The sequence below is a fragment of the Sciurus carolinensis genome, chromosome 5 (genome assembly GCF_902686445.1).
Source record: "Sciurus carolinensis chromosome 5, mSciCar1.2, whole genome shotgun sequence".
NCBI lineage: Eukaryota > Metazoa > Chordata > Mammalia > Rodentia > Sciuridae > Sciurus > Sciurus carolinensis.
The window spans coordinates 147,127,525-147,155,472 of record NC_062217.1 but is presented as its reverse complement, the minus strand read 5'-3'; the positions used below and the strand labels follow the sequence as shown (position 1 = coordinate 147,155,472).

At 43.3% G+C, this 27,948-nt stretch overlaps 1 protein-coding gene across 3 annotated transcripts in view; it reads left to right on the top strand.

Moving 5' to 3' along the window:
* The window catches only part of Hpse2 (heparanase 2 (inactive)), a 799,708-nt gene extending 772,728 nt beyond the window's left edge, over positions 1-26,980 (top strand). For all 3 annotated transcript variants that reach the window (XM_047552318.1, XM_047552316.1, XM_047552317.1), the window contains 2 exons: positions 6,082-6,228; positions 24,365-26,980. In XM_047552318.1, the coding sequence (XP_047408274.1) occupies positions 6,082-6,228; positions 24,365-24,530 (313 nt within the window). In that variant the 3' untranslated portion in view covers positions 24,531-26,980. The remainder of the gene's footprint in view (positions 1-6,081; positions 6,229-24,364) is intronic.
* Positions 26,981-27,948: the final 968 nt, after the last annotated feature.

Below are 27,948 nucleotides of genomic sequence, written 5' to 3'. Positions count from 1 at the left end.
AATTTAAAACATTTAGACCATAAAGGAAAAACATAAAACTGGGCCTAAAGCAAAATCCATCTGGCCAAGTATGTCTGACATCACTTCCTATTTAAGGCAGAGTAAGCTGCCCTGGACAAGAGAATTCTTTCTCTTACAGCAAAGCAAAACCTAGGGACAGGGACAGGTAGCCCTCCTGCTATACCTCTGTACCTGGGCCTATCAGGGACTGATCAAGTGGATGGGAAGCACAAAGAGCTGCCATGGTCAGATTACACCAGATGCTACTTCTCTGTCCTTGATGAGACAGGAGCCAAGCCAATTAATTCCTCATGATAAGCTATTTCAAAGAAGCACTCTCAGCAGAGGGGGTTGGGGGCAGTTGTCGTGCCTGTAGATACAAGTGCCTATTGTCGGTGAGGGGAGGCTGTTTGGGCAGAGGCCAGAGGCTTTCAACATCCCTTTTGCTCAGCAGGAAGCTCCATCCCATACCTGACAGAGAGTGACTGCTTTATGGCCTTGGCCTGAAGTTATCTGATCACCACACAAGGCAGCATTGTATTCCTTGTCTCTGCCTAGCCCTGAGGTAACCACCCAAAGGTGGACCCCCAGCCCCAAGAGGGAAAAATTGCTCTTAGCACCTTCTGTCCCTGTTGGAAAACACACCAGTCTGTGGGTCTGAGGACCCAGGGAAAAATTGTCAGTAGCCCTTTGGGTTTAGTAGGAGTTGCACGTCCTCACAAAGTGCTCCTCACATGGTCTCAAGTCAGCGTTCATTCCAGTGTTCTTTGACATTCTTATGGAAGTGGTTACTGATATTCTTGGGATGCCATGAACTCAGGGCCAGCATCTCATTCAGTTTTGTAAACTTGGTGTCAAATATAGTGACTGGCGTGAAAAAGGTCTTGTAAATATTTGATAGACAAAAAAATGACTGGACAAATGTAGAAATAGGGCTTTGAGATGTTACGGCTGGTTTATGGCTCTTTCCCCTGAGGTGTCACCACATTGGCCAGAGAAGGTGGTGTGGTGGAATGGTCAGGAGTTCTACCATTCACTACCCTGAGACCTCAAACAAATGAATAAAATCAGGATCTGGACCTTCTCTCTCTACAGCATCAGCTGTCCTGCACTGCAGAACCTCTCTGGGGAAGTGGGTCTCTATCAACACAACCTCTTCCACTCCCTGTTAAAAAGAAAGAAAAAAAAGGCTTTCATAATCCATGTCACACATGACCCTAAGGATAAAAAAAAATGGTCTTGTTCCTGTTAGATCCGTGAGGAAAGACCACGGTGGTCTCGCTGAGCCACCAAGGTTGAAGGTCTCCTCCAGGTGGTAGGTGCAGGTGCCTGGAGAGGTAGACATACAGATGGAAGAAGTGTCTGCTCTCCACTCTGGGAGGCCATGTGTCCTGTTTGTGCTGCCACATCCATCCTCCACAATTATCATAAGGAAGCTCAACGGATTCACTTAGTTCAGGTGTGGCCAAAAAAAAGGCAAAGTCACAGAATTATCCCAAAGTGAGCATGTTGCTTTCATGCAAATCAGCCTTGACCACTACTCTAAAAATAAATGCCCTGGGACAAAACAGGGATTGGATGAGAAAGTATAAACTTAGCAGTAAAACAATCCAAAGACAGTGCCTATTAAAACAACACTCCAGGGTGTTTTGGACACTTGCTCTGTGACAAGCATCTGCCAGATATTTGCATTTACATTATCTTCTTGCATTCTTAGGGTTCTGTAGTATCACCTCAACATGTGAATAACAGCATTAATGATGCAAAGAAGAGAATTCTTAAAGTTCATTTGGCTCAGTGTCCTATTGAACTCAGGAGTCCCTTTGTCTTTCTGAAAGTCAGACATACAACACTGACTTGTACACCTCACCACCTCTGAGGGAAACCTCTTGCATTGAGGATCATTTCTGACCTAGTAGAACCTTGTCTCAAAATTGATTTAGGGGAAAAAGTTGCTCATATCAACACTAGCAGGTGCTTTTCTGCTTTCTGTTCTGGAATTAACAACTAAGGACACCGGCAGAATAGCAGATCTTATTCAGAGAACAATAAAGTTTTGACAGAGAAATCTTTTTATGAGCCATTCTGCTAAGACAATGTATGTTTCTGGGGTGGAATTGAAGTCCTTAGCCAAGTTCAGAACCAGTTGGAACCCGGTGGATGTTGAAGCAAACTTGAGCCTTTTGGGGTTCAAGTTCGTTTATTATTGGCAAAACACAACTTCCTGTTTTTCAGAAGAAATTTTTTTAAAGGCTCATAAAAAAGGTTCCTGAGGCTTCTTGGACATCAAATGACTGTTACAAAACAATATTTTGATGAGTTAAGTGTAAATGAATCAGAAACATGTGGATTAAATTTCCCTTAAAATACACAGGGGCTTTGAAATTAAGGGGAAAAATGTTTGGCAAAACAGGACCTGACTTTTACCGAACCCAAAACCTTTGAATTAGATTTGGAGACAATGGACCAACCCAGTTTTCAAGCACATTGCCTTTCACTTTGAATGACCATGGACTGCAGAGCATCATCCTCTCTTCCTTTTCCCAGACTCCCAGCTTCGCTGGAGAAGTTTCTAGAACACAACTGTTTTCTATCTGGAACTCAAGACACACTTCCCATATGACATCTCCCACCTCTTACTTTCAAGAGTACAGCCTCCCTTCCCTGACTCACTTCCTCCTCCTCCCATGGTAACACAGAGAAGATGTCAGGCAGGAAAGGAGCAGCCAGAAAAGATGAACTCCAGATACATGGATTGGCTGCTGGTGAAAATGTTTCACCATGAGTGAGACATGGAGACATGGAACAAGAGAGATGTTCTATAAAAACAGTTTCTCTCCAGAGAGGGGCATGTACAAAAGCCACCTGGACCTGAAAACATCAGGAGTCAAAAATGGCCTGCTGACCAAGCCTTCAGACACCATTTTCTTAAGAAACATATTCTCCAGGCTTAGTTTTCTACAGCAGAGAATATACATTCTTCAAGAATCTGGATTCTCCACACATACTGTCAGGTTGATGCTGTAATCCCCAGTCAAGCATGTATCTTTGTAGCCAGAAGTCCTCTGCTTCATGTCTTTGCCCATCAGCCAAACAGGGCGAGGGGTGGCTGAGGCAGTGCCAGCTTCTACCTGAGGAGGCTCCATGAGTTTGTTCTGTGAGAGCCTGTGCACTTAGTTCCTGGGCTGTACTGGTTTGTCTCCCCCAGGGGAACTATGTAAATGGAAATCAGACCACTGCCAAGCAGCTTGAAAAGACAGCTTTCCCTGCAGCAATGCTGTGATTTCAGGTCTCCCTCCCACCCACCACTTCCCCACATTCCCACCCTTCTCTCTGAAGTCCCCAAGGGCTCGTTCTGCCCCAGCTCTGCAGAGGAGAAACTCATAAATGCAAGCATGTGGCTCTCTCCTACTCCCCAGTGCTGGCTTTTGAAAGTGTTGTTTGATAGTTTACAAAAGGGTTTACTGCAATCTGGCAAAACTGGTACCCACCCGTGCCTATTTTGCTCACACTCTAAAGCCCGGAGCACCTGCAGTTAATGGTGTCTTCTTCAAGTTTCCATGTAGCTAAGCTAAGTTGGAAGCCCACCAGTGGAATCCAGTTGGTGTTCTTCTTTAGTGATGGTCAACACCGACACAGACTGCCAGCATCTTTCTTTAGAGCTCTGGTGACACAAGTCTGCTCACATCATTGACATTCTCTTCTCACTTACGTAGCTACGAAAGCTAGTTCATGTGCTGCAGGGGATTCGGAGGGACTGGCCAAAGAGGGACTGCATAGGAGAATCATTTAAGAGTTTATCAGAACATAAATGCAGGCATCTAAAAAGCATTGAACACAATAATGTACCGTCCTACGGATGCAAAAAGGATCCCCTGATGCACAGCCATTGGAATATTCTGGGAGTTCTCCTCATAACTTTAAGCGGGCTGTTCTAAGGAAGAGGTTCCCAAACCCAAATCATTGACCAAATGTCTCAGAACGAGTTTTTAAAATATAGGTTCCCAGGCCTCAAGCCTAAATGGATTGAATCAGAATCTCTAGGGAATAGCCTTGGAATCTGTACATCTTTTAAAAATTCCAAGTTATCATACTAAACTGCCTTTGACTGCTCAACTCTTAATTAGCACCTTTAGAAGCAAAGATGAGTGACCCAGGGATCCAGGGGTGCTGTGTCTGCAAAGAACAATGTTTTTCTCTGGGCAAAGTCGACTTGTTTCTCTGAACTCCTTTGAAGATGGGTCCGGGTCATTTTTTTGTTTCCTCTCATTAACCCATCCAGATGGGGCCCTAAGGGACCCCTGAGAAACAAGGTGTTTTACTTTTCTACAGGGAGTAGGAAATCGTTATAGTTTCGTCAATGCATACTGAAAGATTCTTACACATAGGCATATAGTTCTCCTAGGCTTCTGAACATCCTGTACTGGTTTAAAAGAATTCCAAAATGTTGAATAGTTTCATAATCTTGGGGCAGGTAAAATAGCAAAAGAGCAAAAGCAGGAGTCAAAAAAGATAAATTCAACTATACCAAGTTTTTTAACTTTTGTATATCAGAATATAATGTAAACAAATTGAAACACTCAAAGAAAACTGGGTTAACCTTTGCACTACACTTGTATACAAAGGTTTGCTATGTTTAATAAATACAAAGTCTTTATAAATGAATAGAAAAATGGGCAAAAGTCATGAATAGGTAGTTTACAAACGAAGAAATAGAAAATAGGCAAATAAAAAAATGGTGCATCTCAGTATGAATTGGAAAAAATTCAAATTAATACAACATGGAGATTGCATTTTCACCTTTCAGGTTGACACAAGGGTATTTTAAAAGGTTAATATCTGATACTCTGAAAGTATGAGGAAATGGGTGCTCTCATACAGAGCCCGGTAGAAGCAAATTGTTGCAAAATGTCTAGGCTTTAATAAGTGAGGTTATACTGTGATGACAAAGAACCCCCCAGATCTCCACAGCTTTCAATAAGGACGGTTATTTCTGATTCACACTATTTGTCCAACATGGCTCCACTGTAGCTCTGTTTTGCATCATTTTTGTTCCAACACCCAGGCACAGCCTTGGTCGAAACATTGTCAGTGTTCTGGCAGAGAAAAAAATTAAGGTCAAAAACATGGGCTGGCTCCCAAAGTTTCTACCCAGAGGTTTTAGCATGTCCATTCACATTTCACTGGACAAGGCAAATCATGTGATCACTTTGGGGTTCAGCAAGCAAAGACATAACCTCTTCTCATGGGGAGACCACCACAGGAAATAAACTAGAAAGTTTGGTGACAAAGCATACAATGTGTATTCCCTTGGCCTAATATTACAACTTCCAAGACTTTATTTATCAGAAATAACAATGAAGTCCAAAAAGTTTATGTACAATGAAGGCTTTCATGACATAATTTATAATGGCAAAAAAATTGAAAGCAACATAAGTCTACAAAAGTAGGGGATTAGCTAAATAAATGATGTTACATTTCTATGGTTGAAAAATTTACAAGTAGAAGAATACATAATAGCATGAGAACATGTTTAAGATTTTAGTTAAATGAAAAAAGCTGTGTGAATAATGTGATCCCAATTACATAAAAACTGAGTAATATATTTGTATGTGTCAACGTACTTAATAAATATTTTTCAAACTAAAAAAAAATGCTGCAAGAATGTTTTCCAAAATTTATCATATCTCAAGATTATATGACTATGGGGAGTTTTCTTTTTCTTCCCTGTTTCTCTATATTTTTCTAGATTGGTTTGTTTGTTTGCAATAACCATGTTTGATTTCCATACTTAGGAAATATATGTATTTCTATATATGTATATCTATGTATCTATATTTTTTTTCTAAAGTCATTGCAATACATTTAAACAAAAATGAGAAATGTGGTGGGGAGCAGGTATCTTCTCAGGAAACCACAATATCAAGGCCTTCCTGTCTTGAAGGTCTGTTGTGACCAAGAACCATAAAACAAGTGCCCTTTTCTGGGGTGGTCCTTTTTTGTGTAGCTTATAAATTAATTAGGAGCATCTAACTGACCACTTTGTTTCCATCTTTTCCCTTCTGTCTTTCTGGATCTCAGCCACAACTATGTTCGTGGCTCCATTACACTGTTTATTATCAACCTGCATCGATCAAGAAAGAAAATCAAACTGGCTGGAACTCTCAGGGACAAGCTCGTGCACCAGTATCTGCTGCAGCCCTACGGGCAGGAGGGCCTGAAGTCCAAGTAAGTGGAAATAGCTTAGGAGCAATTGTGGTGGGAGCTGAGTGGGGAGAAGCTGGAGTCACCCTTTTGCTGCTGGTACTAGTTTGCTGTGGGGTTTACTGGGATAGACTAGAACAAAGAGTAGTCTGGAGTCAGGAAATGGCTGATTCCTTTCAGCGGCCTGGGTCAAGGTCCTCTCTGTCTCTAGGTTTAGTAAAGTCAAGGCAAGTGGTGGACAAAATATTTATCAACAAGGGTACTCATGAAATTTGAGAAAGGCAGTTCATCATGCCAGGTTATCACACTGCCAGCTACTTAGCATCCTCGGCACCTGCCCACTAAGTGCCAATGGTGCCCCTGGTAGTTGATTACAATGTCCCGTCCAGCTGTAACGTTCTGTAATGTTTTGACTCCTTTTCATCATCATCGACAAAGAGGTAGAGGAAGACTACTAGAAGCACTGGAAAATGGGTCAAACGGTTCTGCCCCTAACTTTATAACTTTGGTCACATCACTGTTCATTCTGTTTCTCCATCTGAACAACAGCAGAACAATAGCAGATAACATTCTGGTGACTCTGTGGCCCTTTCAAACTATAAATATAAAATTCCCCCCTCAGTCTCTGCTACAGAATACTGACAACACTACTCTGCCAACGGAAAGCAGTGAGAAGGACCTGGTCAAGGGCAAGGCCACCCCCAGCTCCCCGAGCAAGGCCTCTCAGGAAAGGCATGGGATGCTCTGCAGACTGGGGGCGTTCCTGTTCCATTTTTAATGTTTACCAAGTTTAACAAAGCTGTAAACTTGGAGCAGGTGGCTTGCACTCCCACAGCTGCCCACAAATATTTGTGCTATAATTGTTCACTGTTTCACTGCAACCTTGGTGGCTTGCATTTGGCTTCCAACTGTATGTGCAATGGGAACAAAACACAATCTGGGAAGTCACTTACTGAGCCTCTTTAGCCCACCCGAGATCTGTATTTTCACATACTGGCTTTTTCCCCTGGCTACATGTCCATGGCTTCAACTTTTCTCTCTTCCCAATCCTACCTATATCAGCAGGATTCTTGAGTGTTTTATCCCTTCTTTCTCCATTTCACAGTAGTTCATGTCTGGTATGCTAAATTCCCAACCTTTATCCTAGGCAGGAAACCTAGTTTTAGTCCCAGTTTCCCCACAAAATAATTGTATGCCTGAGCAAATCCTAATCTCTTGGCCTCAGTTTCCACATCTGCAAAATTTAAAGATTACTGTATATTTGGAAAGGTCCCTTGTATCCCTAAAACTCTCATCCTGGGTCTGATTTTCTGAGGACCATAAATGCATTAATGTCTCCTGCTACCATTCAATAATGACCTGCAAAGCCATTTCTGGCAGAATGACTGACTTGTCCTCAGTGATTGTAACAGGTTAAGGTCCCCGAAACCAAAGAGCTTAGGAACTGAGCCTGCCCAGTGTCAGGAACACTGTGAGTACTGTATGGAGGCGACTGACCAAATGTTTCAGTCTAACAAGCCACGCTGTCAATCCCTGCTCTGCACAAAGCAAATTATGTAATCTCTATAAGCCTCAGTTTCCTCTTGCATGGAGCTGAGTAAATGAGGTAATCTGTGTAAAGTTCCTGACACATAGTAAGTGCTCATTTGATGTCCACTGCTTTCCTTTTCCTCAACTCAGAACTCTAGCCTGTTGGAAAAGAGGGAAAGAGTTGCCCTCTCTGAGAATGTTCTTCAAAAGAACGGTCATCTCAGAACTCTAGCCTGTTGGAAAAGAGGGAAAGAGTTGCCCTCTCTGAGAATGTTCTTCAAAAGAACGGTCATCTCGGATTTTTAAGATATGTGTTCACATGATATTTGTCAAGATTGGGTAAAAAGAAATGCTGAGAGAATTATATAAAAACAAGAGGAGATAATGGCCATAGGGCAGCATCTTTTATAGCTTATTTCCTCACCAACCAAAGGGTACCGGCCTCCGACCTGTTTACTCATTCTCATGGTCCTGCCTCCAAAATTATTCCCTTGAGGTTTGAACCTGGCCACACCTTGACCCTGTCCTGCCTATACCTGTACTTAAGAGTGACTGAAAGTGACTGACTCTCTCTGGCTAATGATGTGCTGGGGTTTGCATTTTGCTGTCCTGTATTTTACCTTGTCAGCATATCAGTAAGGAGCTGTGTTCCAACTTTGTTAAGAATGTGTGAGAGGGACAAGGATACAGGAAAATTTCATTCTACAGGGATCCTGCAAAAGAAATTGGTAACACCCACTGAGATCAAACAATGATGTCATATGATTGGGAAAAAAATGAACCCAGAGTCAAAAGGGTAGGATCAGAATCAGATACTGCCAATTTTCTGTGTAAACAAGTTCCATTTCTTTACCTGTCAAATAGGATTATTGTGAGAATCAGATTAGAAGATATGGGTGAAATAAAGCCTTCTCCAAATGTAAATCCTACACACCATGCATACACATACACCTGTAAACATAAATGCAGATATACACATGTAACTTTATATATGTTGTATTTGAGTGTTTAGGATCAAAAGTAAAGAGGACTGGATTCCAGACTCTGATCCTACCACTTATTCACTGTAAAACTTTGAGTACAAAACTCACATCTCCAAGTCTGTTCCTTTCCTACAAACCAGTAATTTATCACTTCTCTTATTCTAGAATGCAATGGCTCCTCCCTGTGCTGTGCCTTCTTGGTCTGTAAGCTGCTGGGCAGAGACTGTCAGGTGCATGCCCAACACCACATCAGTGTTCTTCTCAGTAACTACTGAAGAGCAGGAGCTCTCAGTGGTTCTGGCTGGGGGGTCTCTAGGAAAGGTGTCGTTTCAGTGAAACAGACTATGCAGAGAAGGATGAAAGGAATGAGACAAAGTGGTTTCAGTCTTGGGTGTCTCTTTCTTTTTTAAGCCTCTGGGGCCAAACTCTGTTCTGTGTCTGCTAGTTCCTTGCTACAGCCTGAAGCCACAATAGTTCAGAAGAAGGTAGAAAGTTCTGGGAGGGAGGGAACATGTAATTGCTCCTATCCAGAGGCACTAGGAAAAGGATACTGAGCAAGTAAGTGTCCTATTCAAGCCACCAGTTAGGTATTTTGGTCTGGGATTTCAGAAGTAGGAAGATGACTAAAAACGTTTTTGATTGGTTGAGGTAGAGTGATTCTCATGTTCTTAGAATTGCCATCCAGGCTGTAAAGATTTGAAGTTCCTGAAAGGGTTTCTTCATGTGAACTCAGAACTAAGGTATGTCACCTATCACAGTGAGCACCCTGGGACACTAATCAGACACAGGCTAGGCATCTGGGTTCACAAAGAAGGTTCCTGCTTCCTGTCTCAGTGGTGAGGACCTCACACACAAGTCTCAACTCCTTACATAAGAGATTTTTCTCCTTCTAGGAACCAGACAAAAGGTAGGTGCTCTCTACCCTAGAGGATAGAGTTTTTAGAAACTGCAATAATGTGTGCAGGAGAAGATAATTCTGCATCTGGAATACATATTTGTCAAGGAATGGCTGAAGGAAATGGGGATATTTGGTTCAGAGAAGAAAAGTAAGGTGACGCATGAGGACTTTTTTCAGACACTCATGGGACTGCCAAGCAAAAGTAAACAGATTTGGCCTCAAATACTCCAAAGTGGCAAAAAAAAAAAAAAAAAAAAGGAGTTCAATTTAAAAGAAAGATTTCACCTAAGAACGAGTTTGTTTTCCAAAGGCCCACCTAGTCCAACCAAGGGCAGGATAGGCTTTTGGGAAGTGAGAAGGAGGGCAGCATCCCCAGAGGTGTTCTGATTCCTTACTGGGTGGGAGGCTGGGTAGGAGTGCCACTTCCTTCCAGCTCTAGAGTTCTATAACCTTCTTTTCTATTCCCCTCTGTGCACACTCCCAAGAAGTGGTCTTTGTGGTCACTAGCAAAGGAGCTTCCTCAAGCCACTAAAGGACCACACAAAGAGGTTGTGCTATGAGAGCAAATTGTGGTAATATCTGGCTAATTGTTTTTCCAGAAAATCCCCAGCTTAGAGTTCCTCCCTGGCCATGTTCCCTGGTGTATTACCTTTCTAGAAGATGGCCCTGTCTGCGCCAGGACAGTGGTTGCACTCTGGATAAGTCAGAGGAGAGGAGCACCTTTTGGGCAGCTCTGCCATGTGCAGAAAGAGAATATCTGCTCATGGCCTATTGTGATCACAAATCAAGAAACATTATGCTCTAGGGAATCAGTCCTGCCTGAGACATAAATATGTCTTTCAACAAACAGAAGCAATATGAGCTGTACCCAAAAAAAAGAAAGTGCACTTACCTCCTTATATCAAAAAATAAGAGGGCTCATTTTTCCAAGGAAAAGTCAAACCCAGAATAGGTGGAAGTTCATATCCCTTTGTGTCTTGCTCAACCCCATTTTTTGGGGGAAATAATCCAAAAAATAGGGAATAAAAGGAAACAATGTTCATCACATTGGCTGTTCTAACACACTAACCTTAGCAAGTGCCAAGTATTCTGAAGTGAAATGACATTTTGAGGTAATCTGGTTCATTCCCTTGCCCTCAGACAATCTGTGACAAGCCATCTGGACCAGAGATGCCCCATGTGTAGAGACTTCTAGGAACGGAGTGGCCATAATTTCAATCTATTTGAGCACTTCATCATATAATAACACAGGGACCTACTATCCCTATGGCTGTGACTTTATGAATACTAGCTTTAAAATAGCCAATATCTCATTGAAACTTCTGAACACCACCATGAAGCAAGGAGAATAATTACTGCCTCCCTTCCACTTAAAGAAACTCAGTCTTAGATCATTAAGTGACATATTCAAGTACCAGACAATGAGTTAAGTCATAAACCTAGAAAGTACTTAGCATCCAGTTCTCCTTACTTCTAATCAGAGCACGTTCTTCAACAGTGGGCTATGCCAACAGTCCAGTAACAAAATTATAATTACAGAGGACAGACATACAGTATGGATAACTGTACTCTGCCCCCATGCTGTCTGGTTCATTTCACTGTAAGCTCTTCATAGAATGAATATGTTGGAAGAGTATGAGGTTGCCCAACAGTTCTTTCCTCCAGGCTAATTCACTCTAGTTCCTTTAACTTTTCTTCCCTGGTCCTAGTTTCTGACCTTTCTTAGAAGTTCTCTGAGCTGCTTCTAAAACTATCTCCCAGTCATGGAATTCTAATAAAAGCAAACATTTTTCCTCAGCAAAACTGGGGAAGTTCCTTCTGTTTCATCTATTCTCTTAGACAAAGGGATTATTAAATACCAAGACTCACTATAAAGCAGTTTAATATGAGGTCATAAAAATCCATCTCAGGGTATTATATTCCAACCCCATACACACAGGTGCTGCCAGCTCCCCTACACCTAATGGAACCCACCTTCAGAGGTGTATTTCTGACCCAATAGGGGAGGCTTTTCAGGGAAACTAGAAAGAATATATCTTCATCCATTTATCAATTTTTATTGAGATCCTACCTTATGCTAGACAGAGGTTTTTGTTTTTGTTTTTGTTTTCAGCAATCTAACTTGCTGTGGCAGTTACTCTGACTACAATTTTAAAAGAACAGTGGTCTTATAACTCTAAGTGCTCAGGAATTACAGGTAGACAAAATGGGAGAAAAGTCTGAATGCCAAGTTCAATGTGAATGCCTCAGATCAGTATGTCCCTTGATCTTCTTAATGCTAGACCACACCATCACGTGATCTGCAAGAGCTATTTAATGTGTAGTATTGAGGGGTGAGGATGGGGGAGTGGACTCTGAGGTCCTACCTTCAAAGAACTTATCCCTATAATTAGAAACAAACACCTAACAGGAAGCAGTTTGTGGGTGGTGCCATAACAGAGGTACAGAATTTCTACTTCAGGGCTAATATGTTCCATATTAATGCTTAAACTTGCTATCTGCTCAAACATCTTCTTCAGCCACTGTGAGTTTGGCTTGAAAGACTCTCAAGGCATCTATGAACCCAGAGCCTATTCTGTGAAGAAATGGACATTTTCTTCTTTTCCCACATACTGCTCATTTTTTCCATCTCTGAGATATAACTTTTGCTTTGATTTCACTCTCATTAAATTCTATATCAAAGAAAAACATTGGCATCTAACTACATGCCGTTAGAGAGGTGTCATATGATGTTAGCCAAACAGAATGATTCTGAAAATACTCAAGTAATTCCCAGGTGCTAAGACTAAAAATATCTTTGTGTCCCTGTTGGAACAGACTATATTGTGATATTTCATCTCTGGAATTAAAAACTTGACTATTGTGAAAAGTCCTGAGAGCTAAACTGGTCACCACTCGACCCACCACAATCTCTTACTAATAACAGGAAGAACCATCTTTCATTTTTGGACATGGACAGACCTGGCAAAAGAAGCTTGGCTGTTAGTCCATTTATTTCTGCAGATCCAAGACATCTACGTGCCTGAGTTCTGTACTGCTGGTAGTAGTTGGTATCTGGATGATTTGAATTGTGGTCAACCAGATGTCCTCCCTGCAGGTTTCCATTATCTTCACTCGCCTGGGATCATTCAAATGAGTTTCTTTTTAAAATAAACCTCTATTAAAGTTTGTTAGTTGTAAAAAGATGGCTTTTTAGAGGAAAATTTTCAAAAGATGCCTACAGGTCAAGAAGTTTCTTCTACAATCTCCCTGCCAGAAAGCCTTTCCCCTTCTGTTTGATGTTTCTGAGCTGGCCCACTTTAGGACTAGACAGCTCTAATTGTAGGGAAGTTCCTCCAAAGGGTGTTTTCTTGCTATTTCTAACCCTCCTTTAGAAAAACTAAGCAGAATAAACCTATCTCTTCTTCTTTACAACAAGTTTTCAATATGTCTCCACCAAGAATTCTAGTCTCCATGCTAACCACTCTCAGATCCTTCAACCATTCCTCAAATGGTCTAGTTTCCAATATACTCATATTGGATTCCTGATCTCCCTGGAATCCATTACGTTATAGGATCTTATCTCACAGGATTAAGGTTTCAATTGTTATACCTTAGCCAGGCTAGGTTGAAAAGGTCAGAGAAGGAGTAGGAAATGTGAACATTTTAGTATAATTCACCTCACCAACACAATAAACATTTTAACATCTCTGCCAACTTCATAATGAAGAATGGTATTCTTAATTTATGTTCTTTGAGTATTTGTTGAAAGTTTTTCCATGTTCATTAGTATTGTATTGCTTTTATGAATTTTCAATGTCTTTTGCTTGTTTTTCTATGGGAGTGTTAGCCTGTTTTATGAATGATGTGTAATTTTGACTATTATCAGGTGATTTTCCCCTTTGATACTATTATTTGTGTTAAACTGTTTTGCCAGGATTTTATTTACTATTTTTTCAACTATTTTATTTTTAGGGTATTATCTTGACATAAAAAGTGTTCCCTTGAGCCAGGGATGTAGCTCAGCATTAGAGCACTTACCTAACATATACGAGGGGTTCAATCCCCAGAACTGAAAAGAAAAACAAAAAAAAAAAGTTATTTTTTATAGTAAATCTACTTTATCTTCTACTTTGTGGTTTCTTCCATTCCACTTATATGTGTATGCATTTATATTCCTGAAAGCAGATAAATATGCATCTCTCTCTCTCTCTCTCTCTCTCTCTCTCTCTCTCTCTTTCTCTCTCTCTCTCTCTCTCGTTTCTCTGTGTTTCATTTTTATGTCTGTTTCTTTTCTCCATTTGGAATTTGTTTGATGTACGGTTAAGAAGTAAGGAACCTCAATAGTTCAATAGTAGTGATGTTCAAGCTGAGAGTGTGTGAAGAAACCTGTTAACCCACGCAGGGCTTCAGTTTTAAAATATCCGGAAAAATAAGAGAATCCTTTGTAAAAAGCAAGGCTTAGATTAAAAACTTCTTTCACCTTGAGAGAAAAAACGTCCTGCTGGGGCAGATGCAACTGTGTCAGCTGCAGCCCTCTGAAAGGTCATTCAGAGCCTCAGAGCCGGGGAGCACTGAATGGCAAGAAAAGATCGGGAGATTTACGAGCTGGCTGTGAGTGAACAGGAAAGTGGTACTTACTCTAAACACTAACATTCAAGTTCGTGTTCCAGTTCAGAGAGCCTGAAATAGACACCATAAAAAGCAGGAATATAAATATATGTGAGCATATATATTTCTAAAAATGCTTATACTTAAGGTTCTGAGGCAGTCTGTAGGAAAAAAGAGAGGTAAATATGTAAAGAAATGATCCTTAAAAATCTTCAGATAATGCAAGTTTACTCATAGGAACTTAGAGGAATCCAGATCCTTTTAACTCTTGTGCTAATTTGGGGGTGTTTTGTGCTCACAAAGAGATAGTGGTTATAACAGTGTATATGATGTTATCTAAGTAAATAATTATATACATATCTAAAACAGACAACGAGGGTGCCAAGCGATAGATTCTTCTCTGTCTAAAGAAAGCTTGAACTACTCTCTATGCCCTCCCTCACATATCCCAGGATTTGGGAGAAATCTAAGAGGATTTTATAGAACTTGCCTGTCCAAATAGAAAAGTTTTTATTTTTAGTGTTAAAGAAACTCAGAGTTGTTATCAGTGCTAATGCTCTATCTGATTAGATTCTTAACTCATCCTGTGAAGTGCTGCCCACATACTTCCCTGGTACCTGTTGACCAGCAAATTCATCTCACTAGTGGGGGTGGGGGTATTAAATGAGCAGTTCTCTTACAACAGCGAAAATGCTCACTTCAGTCTGTTCAACAACAACAACAACAACAACAACAAAAAACACTTTGCCTTGTCTTTCTTCTGGGTTAAAAAATGCAGCCTCCTTACATGGTATTCCAAAAGAATAAGAAAAGCACTTTTTCTTCTAAATAAATTCAGAAGGTAATGGTTAGAAAGTTATTTGATTCCCTTCCACCCCCAGCTGCAAATATATTCCCACCGCTTCTTCCACCAGTGCTGCTCAACCTTGGCTGCACTTTGAATCACCTGGGGGCTTTAAAACCCCAATGCCCACGCTGCACCCCAGACCAATTAAACCAGAATCTCTGGGCTGGGACCCAGGCACCAATATTTCTTAAAGCTCCCCAGGTGATTCAAATATGTGACCAAGGTCAAGAACCACTGTCCCTCTATAAACCGCTGGAACAAGGTCCCAGATGATTTGCATCTTTGATTTCCCCCAGATTTGTTCTTCATTCAGGCACCAAGCCATTTTGCCAAAGGTGTGAACATGCCATGAGCCCCTAGAGTTTTCTGTGGCTGAGTGGAAGGATGAGTGCTGGCTTCCCAGAGGTTTTATTGTTTGTTTTGTTTTAACTTCCAGATTAGTAATGTGCAGATCACTGTGCAGATTAGAGGATTATAAAATGCTTTTATATTTTACAGAGGCTTGACATCTTAAACCAAGATGTTTAGGAATTCAGAGTTTTCACTTTTTTTTTTTTTCCTGAGTTTTCCATTTGTTCTCAACTCCAGAATATATTTTCTTCTAACTCCACCAGCTGGAAACTCTGCATAGCTGTCCACCAAGGTTGTGGTCTCTCATCCTCACCCTCACTCACTTGGGAACCCTCTTTGGAGGCAGGATTTCCATTCTGTCCCAGATGACCCAGATGAACACTGGCAAATGATCTTTAGGGCACAGCTAACATGTTTCTGTACAGTTGATTCTAAACTGAGGGTAGGGAAGCAGAAAATGTAGGCAGTTCTTGAGGACTGAGACATGGCCCTTGTCTTTCTCTACACCTTCCAGAAGCTGTGGTTTGGTGGTGAACAAATGCAAGCCTCAAGGAACTACAGAGTTTTGATGCAGTTCATCCCTATAGCAAGGACTGGGCCCTGAACCAATGTTTCTTTGGCTGCCAGGGCAGGATGTGGCTCATTTCAGACAGGGACCTGGAGCACAAAACGGCCAAACATCAGCAGTCACTTTGCAGACCACCCCTTCCTGCTAATCTTTGCAAGAATGGTCCAAAGTCACCATACACTTTGATCTTTGGTGGCTATGAACCCTGGAATACAGCCTATGCCACCTGAGACATCTAGTTTTTACTTTGAAGGGTATACCAAGGCACCTGAAGTTTTAGGGAACACTTTGTCAAAAGCCAATAACACCAAGATATTTATCTCCTTTAACGGATTGGAATAGGTGTACTGGGAGCCATGGCCATAGAGTAATGGAACTAGTTTAGAATGTGGCTTATGGACCACCCTATACACTTCCATGTGGAAACCCTATTTGCATAATGTACACAAATCTTCTTTCCTCTCTGTACCGCCTGTAGACCGACTGTAAAAGGAATGCTGCTTCCCCCACCCTGCCTCTTCCTGCTCCCCGCAAGTAGGGCTGGGGGAACCAGGTCCCTCCCCCAGAAGGCACACTGACCCTTGCTTAAGTACAGGAGACTGGGCACAAGGCAGAGAGAGAGACAAGCTCTGACTTGGGACTACGGAAAGTTCTCAGGGCTGAGAGCCCTGATGGAGCTGAAAGGATGCACCAAGCCTTTAGGAAAAGCCTCAGGGAAGGTCAATGAGGCAGTGGGATAAGCTTACTCCAGGTTTGGAAGTACAAAAGTTCAAGGCTCATTTTGTCTTGGAGGTGGAAAATCATCTCATATGACTGAAATGTAGGATGCTTTGTGGGGTGAGGAGAAAGGCCACAAAGATACACTGGGGCCAGACTGCAGAAGGCCTTGAAATCAAGGCTAAATTTGATTTTCCTTCTCTTCCTGCTTTTTGTGTAATGTGCTTATTATGGTGTTTGGCCATGTGTCTGTATGTTTCAGTGTTTTCTATCTTAGAGAGCAAGGACTAAGTCTGTTATGATTGAATGTGTACAACACAGTGAACAGTGGGATATGAGTAGTTCCCCTTAAACACCGCTTGTCAATGTCAGTGATCAGGGCACCAGTTCTTTACAATGGGAAGGGGACAGAGTTAACCACACACTAAAGTCTCCATGGTTTTCATAGCTGGTTCCGATTGTGTACTGTGGTTTGAGCATGATATGCCTATGACATGGAGCTTTGAGATGGTTGCTGAATCAGATTTCTTCTCAAACTGCGCCCAGATGATTCCCTCATCTGTTGGGAGTTAACAATATCAGTATAAATCCAGGTTCCTTAACTAGGCGCTCATCTTGTCTGCCAAGTGTGCTAAGTTATTTTAAGCCATTAGAAGCACGTGGTGGAATCCCATTATGGCTTGGACCATTATTACACAGACTTGGATAGAACACAGATCAAATCATGACCCCCCAACCTAACTACATACAAGAAAAGCCTATATCCCATATAACTTGCCTGTAAACCCCTCAGCTCTGCTTGAAAAAAGGAGTCCTAGTGTTTTCTCTGGTCAGTGATACAGAAGCTAGATCGAAAGTCTTCATTGTTTTGGTACACAACTCAGAAGGTCGAATGCAGGACATTTGATTTCATCAGCTGAAAATGTCTCAGTGACCAAGAACTTCACATAGGGTGTGGGCCACTGGAGGGGTCAGGGGAACTTGAGGCTTGTTTTCTTTCCTCTTATAGTCCACCCTCCTTAACAGTGGTAGGAGATTGGAATGCCTAGCCAGCCAAGTTCCCTAGAGTGAACTCAAGTGTTAATTGAACTACTTGGTAGGCGAGAAGGCACTGAGCCAAGTACTATTGAAAATTAAGAAAACAAGTCAGTCTGGCAGACAGAATGACTCAAGCACACAGATAAAATAAGGCTGAGGGGGACCCGTAGGTGCAGATAATGTGCCCCTCTCTCTTCCAGCTGGGCTACCAGATAGGCCTGGTGTAGGAGGTTCGCTATGATGACCCTGGAGGGAAGAACCGGCTTTTTAGTAGATTGTTCCAGACTCCTAGAAGTGCAAAAAGTACATATGACATACTTCAAAGGAGGTAATTCTCCCCATGGCTCTTGAAGAGTGGGAGCACCCCAGAGAAGAACATGAGCCCTTGCCCCAGCAGGGCCTGTGTGACCAGACTGTAGGCTTGAGCAGCCCTCCTCAGCATGGTAGCAATGGCTCATGGCAGTTTCAAATGAACTTCCTCCCTAAGCTGCCCCAGATGCGCAGCCTCTCCCAGAGCGGAGCCGGAGAGAGCAAGCCCCTCTGTCCTGAGACCTGGCTGGGCCCCTCGGGGCTCTAACCTGCCCCTGACCCGGAGGAGGGCAGGGCAGCTGCACATACCAGCTTCCTAACTCAGCGAGGGGCCTGGAGGCCTCGCGGGCCTGCAAAGCACAAACAGGTGCGGGCCGACGGCGGCCGGGGAGAGCCTGGCGCGGAGTCGCGCGGACGCCGACCCCGCACCTGCGCCGGGACCCCCCTCTCGGCACCCCGGCCGGGAAGCCGGCACCCCGGCAGGAATTGCAGCCCGGCTTCCCAGGCTTCCTTAGTTTTAGGCCCCATTCCAGGCAGGGCCCCTGCCAAGTGGTCCGCAATGAAGTTTAGGTTGGGATTTGATGGATACTGTGATTTGCTCCTCCGCGAGGCCAAGCGCAGGCACACCCCGGGCCTTCCCGGGACGGCGGCGAGCGCAGCAAGGACAGAAGGACGCCTTCCAGCTCCCTGCGAAGTCTCGCTCTCCGGGCGCCGTTGAGTAGAACAAGAGTGACCTCTAGTGGCTGACAGGAACTAGAACTGAACTAGAAGAGGGTGCAACCCCAGTCCTCTCCACACACTTATATTCATATTCTTCTTGATCCTGTCACTTTTCCCGCGTTCCTCCGTCTTTTCCTCCCTCCTTCTCATCATGTAACAACCCAGAAGCAAGCCAGAAGTGGTTGGTGACCAGTCTAGACCAGCACCTATTTGTCCAGAGTCTGAACTAAAACTCAGTTTCTGGTCTTCTGGTCAGTGTCTTTTCCTTCCAGGTTGTAGTTCTTCTACCCACATATTTATTTCAAATATGTCTTGTATTGGCATGCAACTATGTGAGTGGGTGGAAAGAAGATTGAAGGGAAGACAGTCATTTGCACTCTTACCTAAGGAAGAGTCTGACAAGCAGTCACAATACTAGTGATGGGTGCTGAGGCCCAAGAAGTACTAGGTAATATGAGAAGACTCTGGAGGAGCACTTAGTCCTGACCTGAAGGACAAATAAGAGATAGCTAGGGAAAGGAAGCTGGGGTACAAGGTCCGAGTATGGAGAAGGTTCCAGGCAACAGGGACAACTCTGACAAAGCCCTGAGACTAGGGACTCTGACTGGAGGAGCTACAGAATGGGAGAAAGGAGTGATGGGTGATAGGGAGCTGGAGTGGGTGGAAGCTAAAAGAACTTCTGAAGCCAGAAGTAGACTAGACAATAGGTCCTGCTCAGGGGCACTTTGGACAATGTTCTAAGAGCAACCCAAAGCCACTGACATTTAAACAGGTGAATATCATGATCAGATTTGTTTGTTCAGGATCATTGGCATTAAACTCTGTTATAACCTACCTATTAGGTATGGGCCCCCTGACTGAAAAACAGTCAAGCAAGAAAGGATCTTAGGATTCATCTGGTGTCACCTCTCCTCTTAGAGATGGAGAAACCTAGGCTCAGCTACATGGCTGAGGTAGAACTAGTTTTCTTCATCTCCCACTTAAGGGCTCCAAATCTGCCAGCATGTACCAGACATCAGGTCCTTATAAAATACACACTTCCTTACAAAAGTCACCCCTGGGCCAGACCAGAGTCCAGCAAATTATCTTCAAGATTAGGAAAGGACCTGCTCATTAGACTTGAACCCCTGAGACCTCAGAACAGTTGAACCCTTGCTTAAATGCTTCTGGTTATGAGAACCATGATAAGACATGAAAACCAGAGATTGTAGACAGGTTGGGGTGGGGTGGAGGGAGAATGGCCCTGCCAAGAGGCTCCCGTGGAGACCTGAGAGCAGAGGTCTTGACTCCAGATAGACACATCGAATCCCCTTTCAAATAGCATGCAAAACTAAGAAAACAAGTTTAGAAATTAGAGAGTAACTCAAACTCTGTAAAAACAGATGGTGATAAAATGCAGTTGTCCTAATATTTGGATAATTTAAGTGCCCTCAGCAGCTCAGGCAGGCTAGGGAATTAAGAGAAATAGTTCAACCTAGACTGGATCGTTTGCCTTTGGTTTGAAAAGTCATGGGCCAATAAGGGGATCCAGGCATATGATGAAAATGTGATAAGAAATGTTTTCAAAGAAAGAAACATGATCCTGGTGAACACCACCTGGAACTGGAGAAACAACATGAACGAGTAGCAGGAGGTAGTCAGGAGGCCAAAACTGAGACCTAGCTTAGCCACTTATTAGCTATATGACCTTTCTTAGACCACTTAACCCTTCTGATCTGGTCTCAATAGTGAAGTTACAAAAATAGTAGTACTGCTCTACAAATCTCACAGGACTTTTAGCAATTATATGTGGCAGCGGAGGCCAGACAGGACTGCACTTAAGGGCATTAGTGCAATTCTCAGCCCTACCACCTCCTGTCTGCATAACTCAGGAGAGTTCTAGACACCTCTAAACTTTGATTTGCTCATCTATAATGTAGGGATACTAACACCTGGACTGAATGAGACAGAGTCAACATATTGTGCCTTTCACATAGTGTTCCATAATTAGTGATTTTTTTTACCACTAATGTGATTGTTAGCAAACTTAGAAACTGTTCAATGTATATAAATAATTCTTGATATATTTAGTATGAGACAATTTCACTGGTAACCAGATAAATATTGAAAGAAAACTATAAGCAGGAAGAATAAAATGGAGACCATAAAGCACATTGTCTATCTGTAAAATACAGGTGTTTGTAGATAAGGACATGTGAGGACTCAAGGTCTCCCAAAACCTTACTCACAAAATTAACTCACATTGGTTTAACTAAGAGATGATCCTATAGATCTTTTTAAGGATGAAAAATACTAGCGATGATCAATGGCCTTGGGTCAGGTTGGGATAGATATCTAGTGAGTGAGTGTGAGAATCAGTGATAATTCAGATTTTATCTAACACCTCCACTGAAAGCAAGAATAATTGGTACATTAATGAATCTATAAAGACACTCAGTGAATCTCTAGGGAGCCGCTTCAAAACTGGAGAAACTAACCCAGGAAGACCAGAAATAATGCAAAAAGATTCAAAATTTCATTCAGTTTTTCAGAAAATATTTAGTCCCTTCTCTGTGCTTTTCAGCACTGAGGATTCACAGCCCAGTGGTGGGTAGAGCAAGCGAATCACTACAAAGCAGTGAGAGAAGGGCCTTGGGTATAGGTAAATGCTGGGCACCAAGACAGCCCAGGAGTCAGAGAAGGCTGTCCAGAGGAGGAAACACCTGGGCAGACTCTGCAGACCCATTGCAGCTATTCTGACAGAGGAGGACTGGCTGCCTTCTCAGTGGAAGGAGCACCAATCCCAAAGGCCCAGAAGCCAAACTGCAAGTCATTCCTTTTGGTCGTGCTGGGGTAAGGGTACGCAGCCTCTCCTAGTGAGGGTTCCTTTGAATGTCAGTAAGTGTCATGGCCTTCCCACTTCACAGTAATTGTCCTTTTAAAATATTTGTGTTATTTTAGCAATACTGGGGATTGAACTCAGGGTGCTCTACCACTTAGCTACATCCCACCCTTTTTATTTTTATTTTGAGAAAGGTCTCACTGATTTGCTGAGGCTGGCTCAAACTTACAGTCCTCCTATCTCAGCCTCCTCAGTTGCTGGAATTACAAGTGTATGCTACTGCTCACAGCAAAATCTTTTTTTTTACAAACATATATGATACTTCTTCCTCTCCCCACCAAAAAAATCTATTAGTAATTTCGTAACAGTTTTAGAAGAACTCGTGTCTTGTTACTCCCACTGTCAACTGACATTTATGCTAGAAAAATATTTACTGCACTTTTAAATGAATGGGCACATTCTAAATCCCACAGTATATAGCTACTTAACATTTTCATTTGAGAAATAATTATCTCATTTATGTGAAAGACTTTCTTCCAGTCTAATCTTTGCATATGCAAGACTTACAATTTCATCCATATAACCATATGCACTCTGAAGGCTAAAGCAGGAGAATCAAAAGTTTAAGGCCAGCCTCAGCAATTTAGTGAGATCCTCTCCTCAGCAACTTAGCAAGACCCTATCTCAAAATAAAAAGTGAAAAACAGCTGGGATGTAACTCAGTGGTAAAGCACCCCTGTGTCAAATCCCTAGTGCAAAAGAAAAAGACTTCCATATTTGCTTGCAAAGGACTTCCATATTTTTTATTTCATTTCATTTGCATTACAGCCTGTGGAACATTCTCACAGATGCAACAGCTCCTGGGCAGTGAGGTCAAGGGATTTGCCAAAGCCATCTAGCAAGTTAGTGCCCCGTACCTGGAATTAGAGATTGCAGTCCAGGGTCTTGAAGGTGCCCTCCGGGAACCCACACTCAGGGACTTTTTAACCACCCAGAGAAGAAGTCAGAATGGGGCCTGTCCCAGAATAACTACTTGTTGTTATTAGATTTTTAAAGACTTGCTTGTCACACTCTTTTGCACTTCCCAGAACCCAAAGATGTCAGTGTTCTGGGATCCTCTGAATCTAAAGGGTATTTACCTAATTCCTTGCACCTAATTCTGTATGTGAGAGACCACTGAAGGTTTGCAAGCAGAGAAGCGATACAAATTTGAATGTGTTTGGGAAAGGTTAATCAGCATTATTGAAATCGCATTTGACTGGTTGTTGGATATTCACATCACCTAAAACACTATGAAGCCACAACCTGACTGGGCCTTTTTGCAAATGAATCCTTCTCTTCGCCCTGCCTGTCACTTCAATGACAAGGAAGGAGCAAAAGCTGCCTTGCATTTGGAGGGAAGAGCTCCTTGCATATTTGATGTTGCCAATGCTGACCTTCAGATCTCAATTCTCCCACACCACACTGTCGGTAGGCAGGCCCAGGAATCTCCTGCTCACTCCTTCATCCCTTAGTCATCCCAACAAGAGGAGGGGGCTGCTCCCTCTGGCCTGGAGGGTCTGGACCCAGTCCAAAGTTATCCAGGTGGGACCAGGCTTGGAGTTCTTCTCTGCCTAGCTCTCCATTGGGAGCAATTTATAACATACTTATCTCTGGGAATCCACTGCTTTCTTGGGCATGGGTCTGATTATCTCTCTCTAAACCTGTCTATTACTCATAGCACAGAAGGAACACCAAACAAAGGCCTTTATATCAATCTATAATATTTTATTCTCTTTACAGTTCAGATGATATCACTATAGTGTTACCACCTTGGAGGCTGGAGACAGACATCACTATGCAATGTCAGTTTTCTGAGGGTGACTCACAACCTCATTTCCAGCAGCTGGCCCGAGTCTGGCCTTTTCTACTAAATCCCTAAAACTGAGATACTACCTGGGTGCATGGCTGTCAGGAACTTCTGGGAAATTGTCTGGGTTCCGCACCATAGGCCAGTGACAGGTGGCATTTCCCTCCCATCCAGCCTAAGATGAGCTGTTTCTCTTTTCTCCCCAAGTTTGCTATGGATGTGATCTCCTTTTTCTGACTTGAATAAAAGCAAGCAGGATAGGTGAATCATGACCACAGATGCCTACTTTATCACCTACTTTATTGTGGTACTAAAGTGAAAACACCTGTTAAATATTAAACATAAAACTCATTCTTAGATTAGAAAAAGTAGACTTGTAGGTATATCTTTGTCTGCCTTAAGAATAACCATATGAGGGCGGGGGTTGTAGCTCGGTGGTGGAGTGCTTGTCCAGAATGTATGAGGCACTGGGTTTGATCCTCAGCACCACATAAAAATAAAATAAAATAAAGGTATAAAAAATACAATAACATTATTTTTTGATGTTTAACATTATTATTATTTTGAGCTGCAATGATGGTTTTAAGAGAAAGGCATTAAACATTTCCAACTTCTGGATCAGAGGCTCTTTGCTGGTTTAAATTGATACATATCTGGAGTTAGAGTCCTTGGGTTCAAATCTTGGCTCCTGGACCTATAAGCTGTATAACTGTGGACAGGTCACTTGTTGCTCTAGATAAGTGGATGATGATATTTACTTATCTCAAAGGGCTGACAGGATGTTTGATGAGCCATCATGGTAAAGCATAGCTGCATCATTCAAGTGCTGGCAGAGCACACACCAGACAGACCGACAGGCAGGCTGGGGGGCTCCCTGGCTTTGTTGAGAAGTCTCCTTGATAATGCACTAATGAGGCCCGTGCTGTTTCCCCACCGCAGATCAGTGCAGCTGAACGGCCAGCCCTTAGTGATGGTGGACGACGGGACCCTCCCAGAATTGAAACCCCGCCCACTGAGGGCCGGCCGGACATTGGTCATCCCTCCAGTCACCATGGGCTTTTATGTGGTCAAGAACGTCAACGCTTTGGCCTGCCGCTACCGATAAACCGCCCTCCACTCAGGAGCTGCTGGTGGGCCCGCTGGACTGCTTTCTCCCTTCTACCCTAATATCCTTGTTTTTCAAGACATCTTCTTAGCAAGATGCCTCTGCTGCCCCATCCTGCTGGAATCAACATAGACTTTTCTCTCCAAAGAGACTAAAGATCATAGTACGAGCTTAGCCTAGGTAGGTAGCATCCATCCTTAAGGAAAGCGTAGACAATATCTGTACCCCTGTAAGAACAAAGGTTGTGCCTAGAGCTGTGTGTTTCCATTTACATGCACCATGAAAGCAGACCGACAGCACTCTCCCAGGACAAACGTTTCCAGACAACTCCCCATGAGTCTGGTCAGACAGCAGCATAACTGCAAACCTGAAGCTTAGCCTGTTGCTGCTGCCCTCAGCAGATGAGGAAGGAAAAAACTGGGAGGACCTGCAAGAACCCAATCCTCCTCTAACCCCTTCTATGTTGTCTGTTTCCTGCTGCTGCCCTGGGCTTCCTGACACCTCTCTTCCCATAGGAGAGCACATGGGTGGGGCAGCTCTGGCCTTCCGGCGAGCTGTCTGTGTAATTTCCTGGCTGATGTATGAGTGTGTGCATCTGGGTTTCTGGCAGTGGCATCCATCACTGGCTAGTCCTCTGGGAAGCGGGTGCTTCAAAAGTAGAATTACAATCACACTCCGGATTTTGTAAGAAGGTTCTTTCTATTCCTCTGTGGATCCAGATTCCCCCAGGCTTGGAACGGGAGTCAGGTAACAATATCCAATGAGTGGAAAGCAGAGGATCAGGCACCACGAAAAGCAATCATCATCCTTCATGTTGCCAGGAGGGAGAGAGTTGTAGTGCAAAGAGAAAGCCCAAGGAGACCTCACACGCACCCTGGCTGAGCAAAGCAAATTAGACCTGAGGACATGCAGGGCCTGAGAGGGTAAGCCCTTAGTCGTTTGGTTGACCAAAAACCATTCAGATGGTGTGAATCAAAGCTTACACTGTAAAATACCACTGAACGTAGCCTTTCTGCCTCTTGCTACATAGAACTGCCTCTCCATGGCACTGGCTAGGCAGAAATCTCAGCTAATCTAGTCACTAATGATGACCAAGTGCATCCTATCCCAGACCAGCTTATTTGAGCTTAGAACAAAACTTTGAGTTTGCCACATGGGAGGAGAACAGGTGAGCTGGATACAGGTCTGATGGCAACACTGTGGAATATAGGTGGGAAGCTTCGGAGTGAAGTGATACAAAGTCATGGTGAGGACCACTATATGATTCAGGAGGCATGTGAGCCTTTGCAAAAAGTTGCAGCTGCCAATGACTTTTTTTTTTAATGTGAATGTGATTGTCCTCAGCATAAATGACATAAATGATGCTTCTTTTAAAGGAGAAGATACTCGATGCTATCTTAGGGTGTTGACATACCTTACTATCACAATAGCAGCCTCTGCTATTGTGAACGGCTAGAAATGGGTGAGGATGGGGTTGCTGAGGCAGCACCAGGGAGGCTGCCTAAGAGGCCCAAGGAGTGAAGATTTGGACCACGTCTTCAAAGTGAGAGACAGGAGGAAAATTAGACAAGCAAGGAGGTAGTGAATTCTCAGCTTGGAGAACCAAGGTTTTGGGAAACTCCAAAAGCCCACTAGCTAATTTTATGTAGGAAAGTAGTGGACTTGTTTTGAGCTGCTTATTATTAGGCATGGGAAAACAGCACACAGGTGTACTAGAGGGAGAAAGAAAGGGAGAGGCCAAGGATGCACTGGAGGTGCTGAGTGCAGAGCTCAGCGAGGAAACATCTGGAGAGACAAGAGCAGACTCAGAGACTGCCCGCTGCCACGAAGCTCCCCAGGGGGCCTCCCTTAGCAGGAACAGGTACCTCCTGCTGAAGCTTCAGTTCTGAGAGGACAGGACAGAGAAGTGCCAAGGCTAGGGGTAGGGAGGAGAAAGAAGAGACAGATGGATAGGCCAAAGTGAGGAAGAGCAAGGAAAGGAGAAATGAGACAAAAAGATTGTTTCCCCAAACTCAGTGAAGACATCAGAATCTCTTCTAGATGCCAGTGCAGATGCAGAATCAGGGCTCTCGGATAACAACAAGGTAACTACAAGTTCCTAATAGCCAGACCCTGGACTAGTTTGCTTTGTATATATAAAGCCCCAAGATGGAGTTACTGTTGTCATCCCCATTTTTCCTGAGGTCGTTAGCTAGCCCAGGGTCACCCAGGGGAATGGTTGCTGATTCAGAGCCTGTCTGCTTCACCAGCAAGCTCAGTGGTACCCAAGTCACAGACTCACCCCTTCAACTCCTGTATGTTCTGCTCACTCAGTACAGCCAGGACTTTCAGAGCTCCATTCAAACACACTTGCTGTAAATAAGTGTTGATTCTTCACTAAGCCTTGCAGAATATAGGTAATTCCTGCTTCTTTTGTCTTTCTCTGTATATTAAATGCTGCACCCAACCAGGTTTAAGTTTTGTTTATTTTTTAGTTAATAAAAGGGGAAGAGGGAAGCACTGAAATTTATCCTTGGAATACTGCAGTTAGTTCTAACTCTGCAAGTATCTCATGAAGTATTTGCATTGTTCAAAGGACACCAAGAAACCCACTCCGGCATCACGTTCCATTTTAGCATAGGGCATCTGTCCCGGTGCCCTTGGGGAGTGGGAGGCGCAGTTACTGAACCAGTGGGGGTTGCTCCACTTAGGGATCCCTGTCACACTCACCCCTAAAGATTTCCTGTAGCAAACAGCATCACAGCTCACACCAAGGGAACCATTTTCTAGACCATTCAGAGACAAAAGAGCAAAGCACTTGTACCCCAGACTCTCCTCTTCCTCAAGCAGGACACTGGAGATCATCTGAGACTTAAGACCTGCTTTATATTAAACCAGAGAATGAGCTGGTGGAAATGCTTATTTGAAAGAGTAATGATGCATAATGAGAATCTGTGCCTTTTGTTGAGATGGTTTTATGCTCCTTTTGCCTCTAGGAATGATTTTCTTTCTCATTCCTTATCACAAAGGCTCAGAATAAATTCTCATTGTTATTTGGAGAGAAAGTCCCAATTCTTTAATGCCATGGGGAAAAAATGCAACTGTGGGATATCAGTATTATCCGTGACTGAGCAAAGCTTGAAAATACCAGAGCGAGAAAAGGAGGTGGCCAAGGTGAGACTAAGGCCTGGGCATCCCAGAACCACGAGTCCTTCTGCAGCCCCAGCTCCTCTGCAGCAAGAATGTGGGCCGTCCCAGCCAGGAGGCCCAAAGCCATGCACTCTCAAGAGCTGGATGCATTCTACCTTCACCCACTCCCAGGTTCAGGGGCCAGCACTCAGTGGGCCACTAACTACCGAACTTCTGGCAGGCAGCTTGGTTGGGGCTGGGCCCAGCATCCATGCACTGAGGCCCGGCGCGTGGAATGGATGTAGCCACA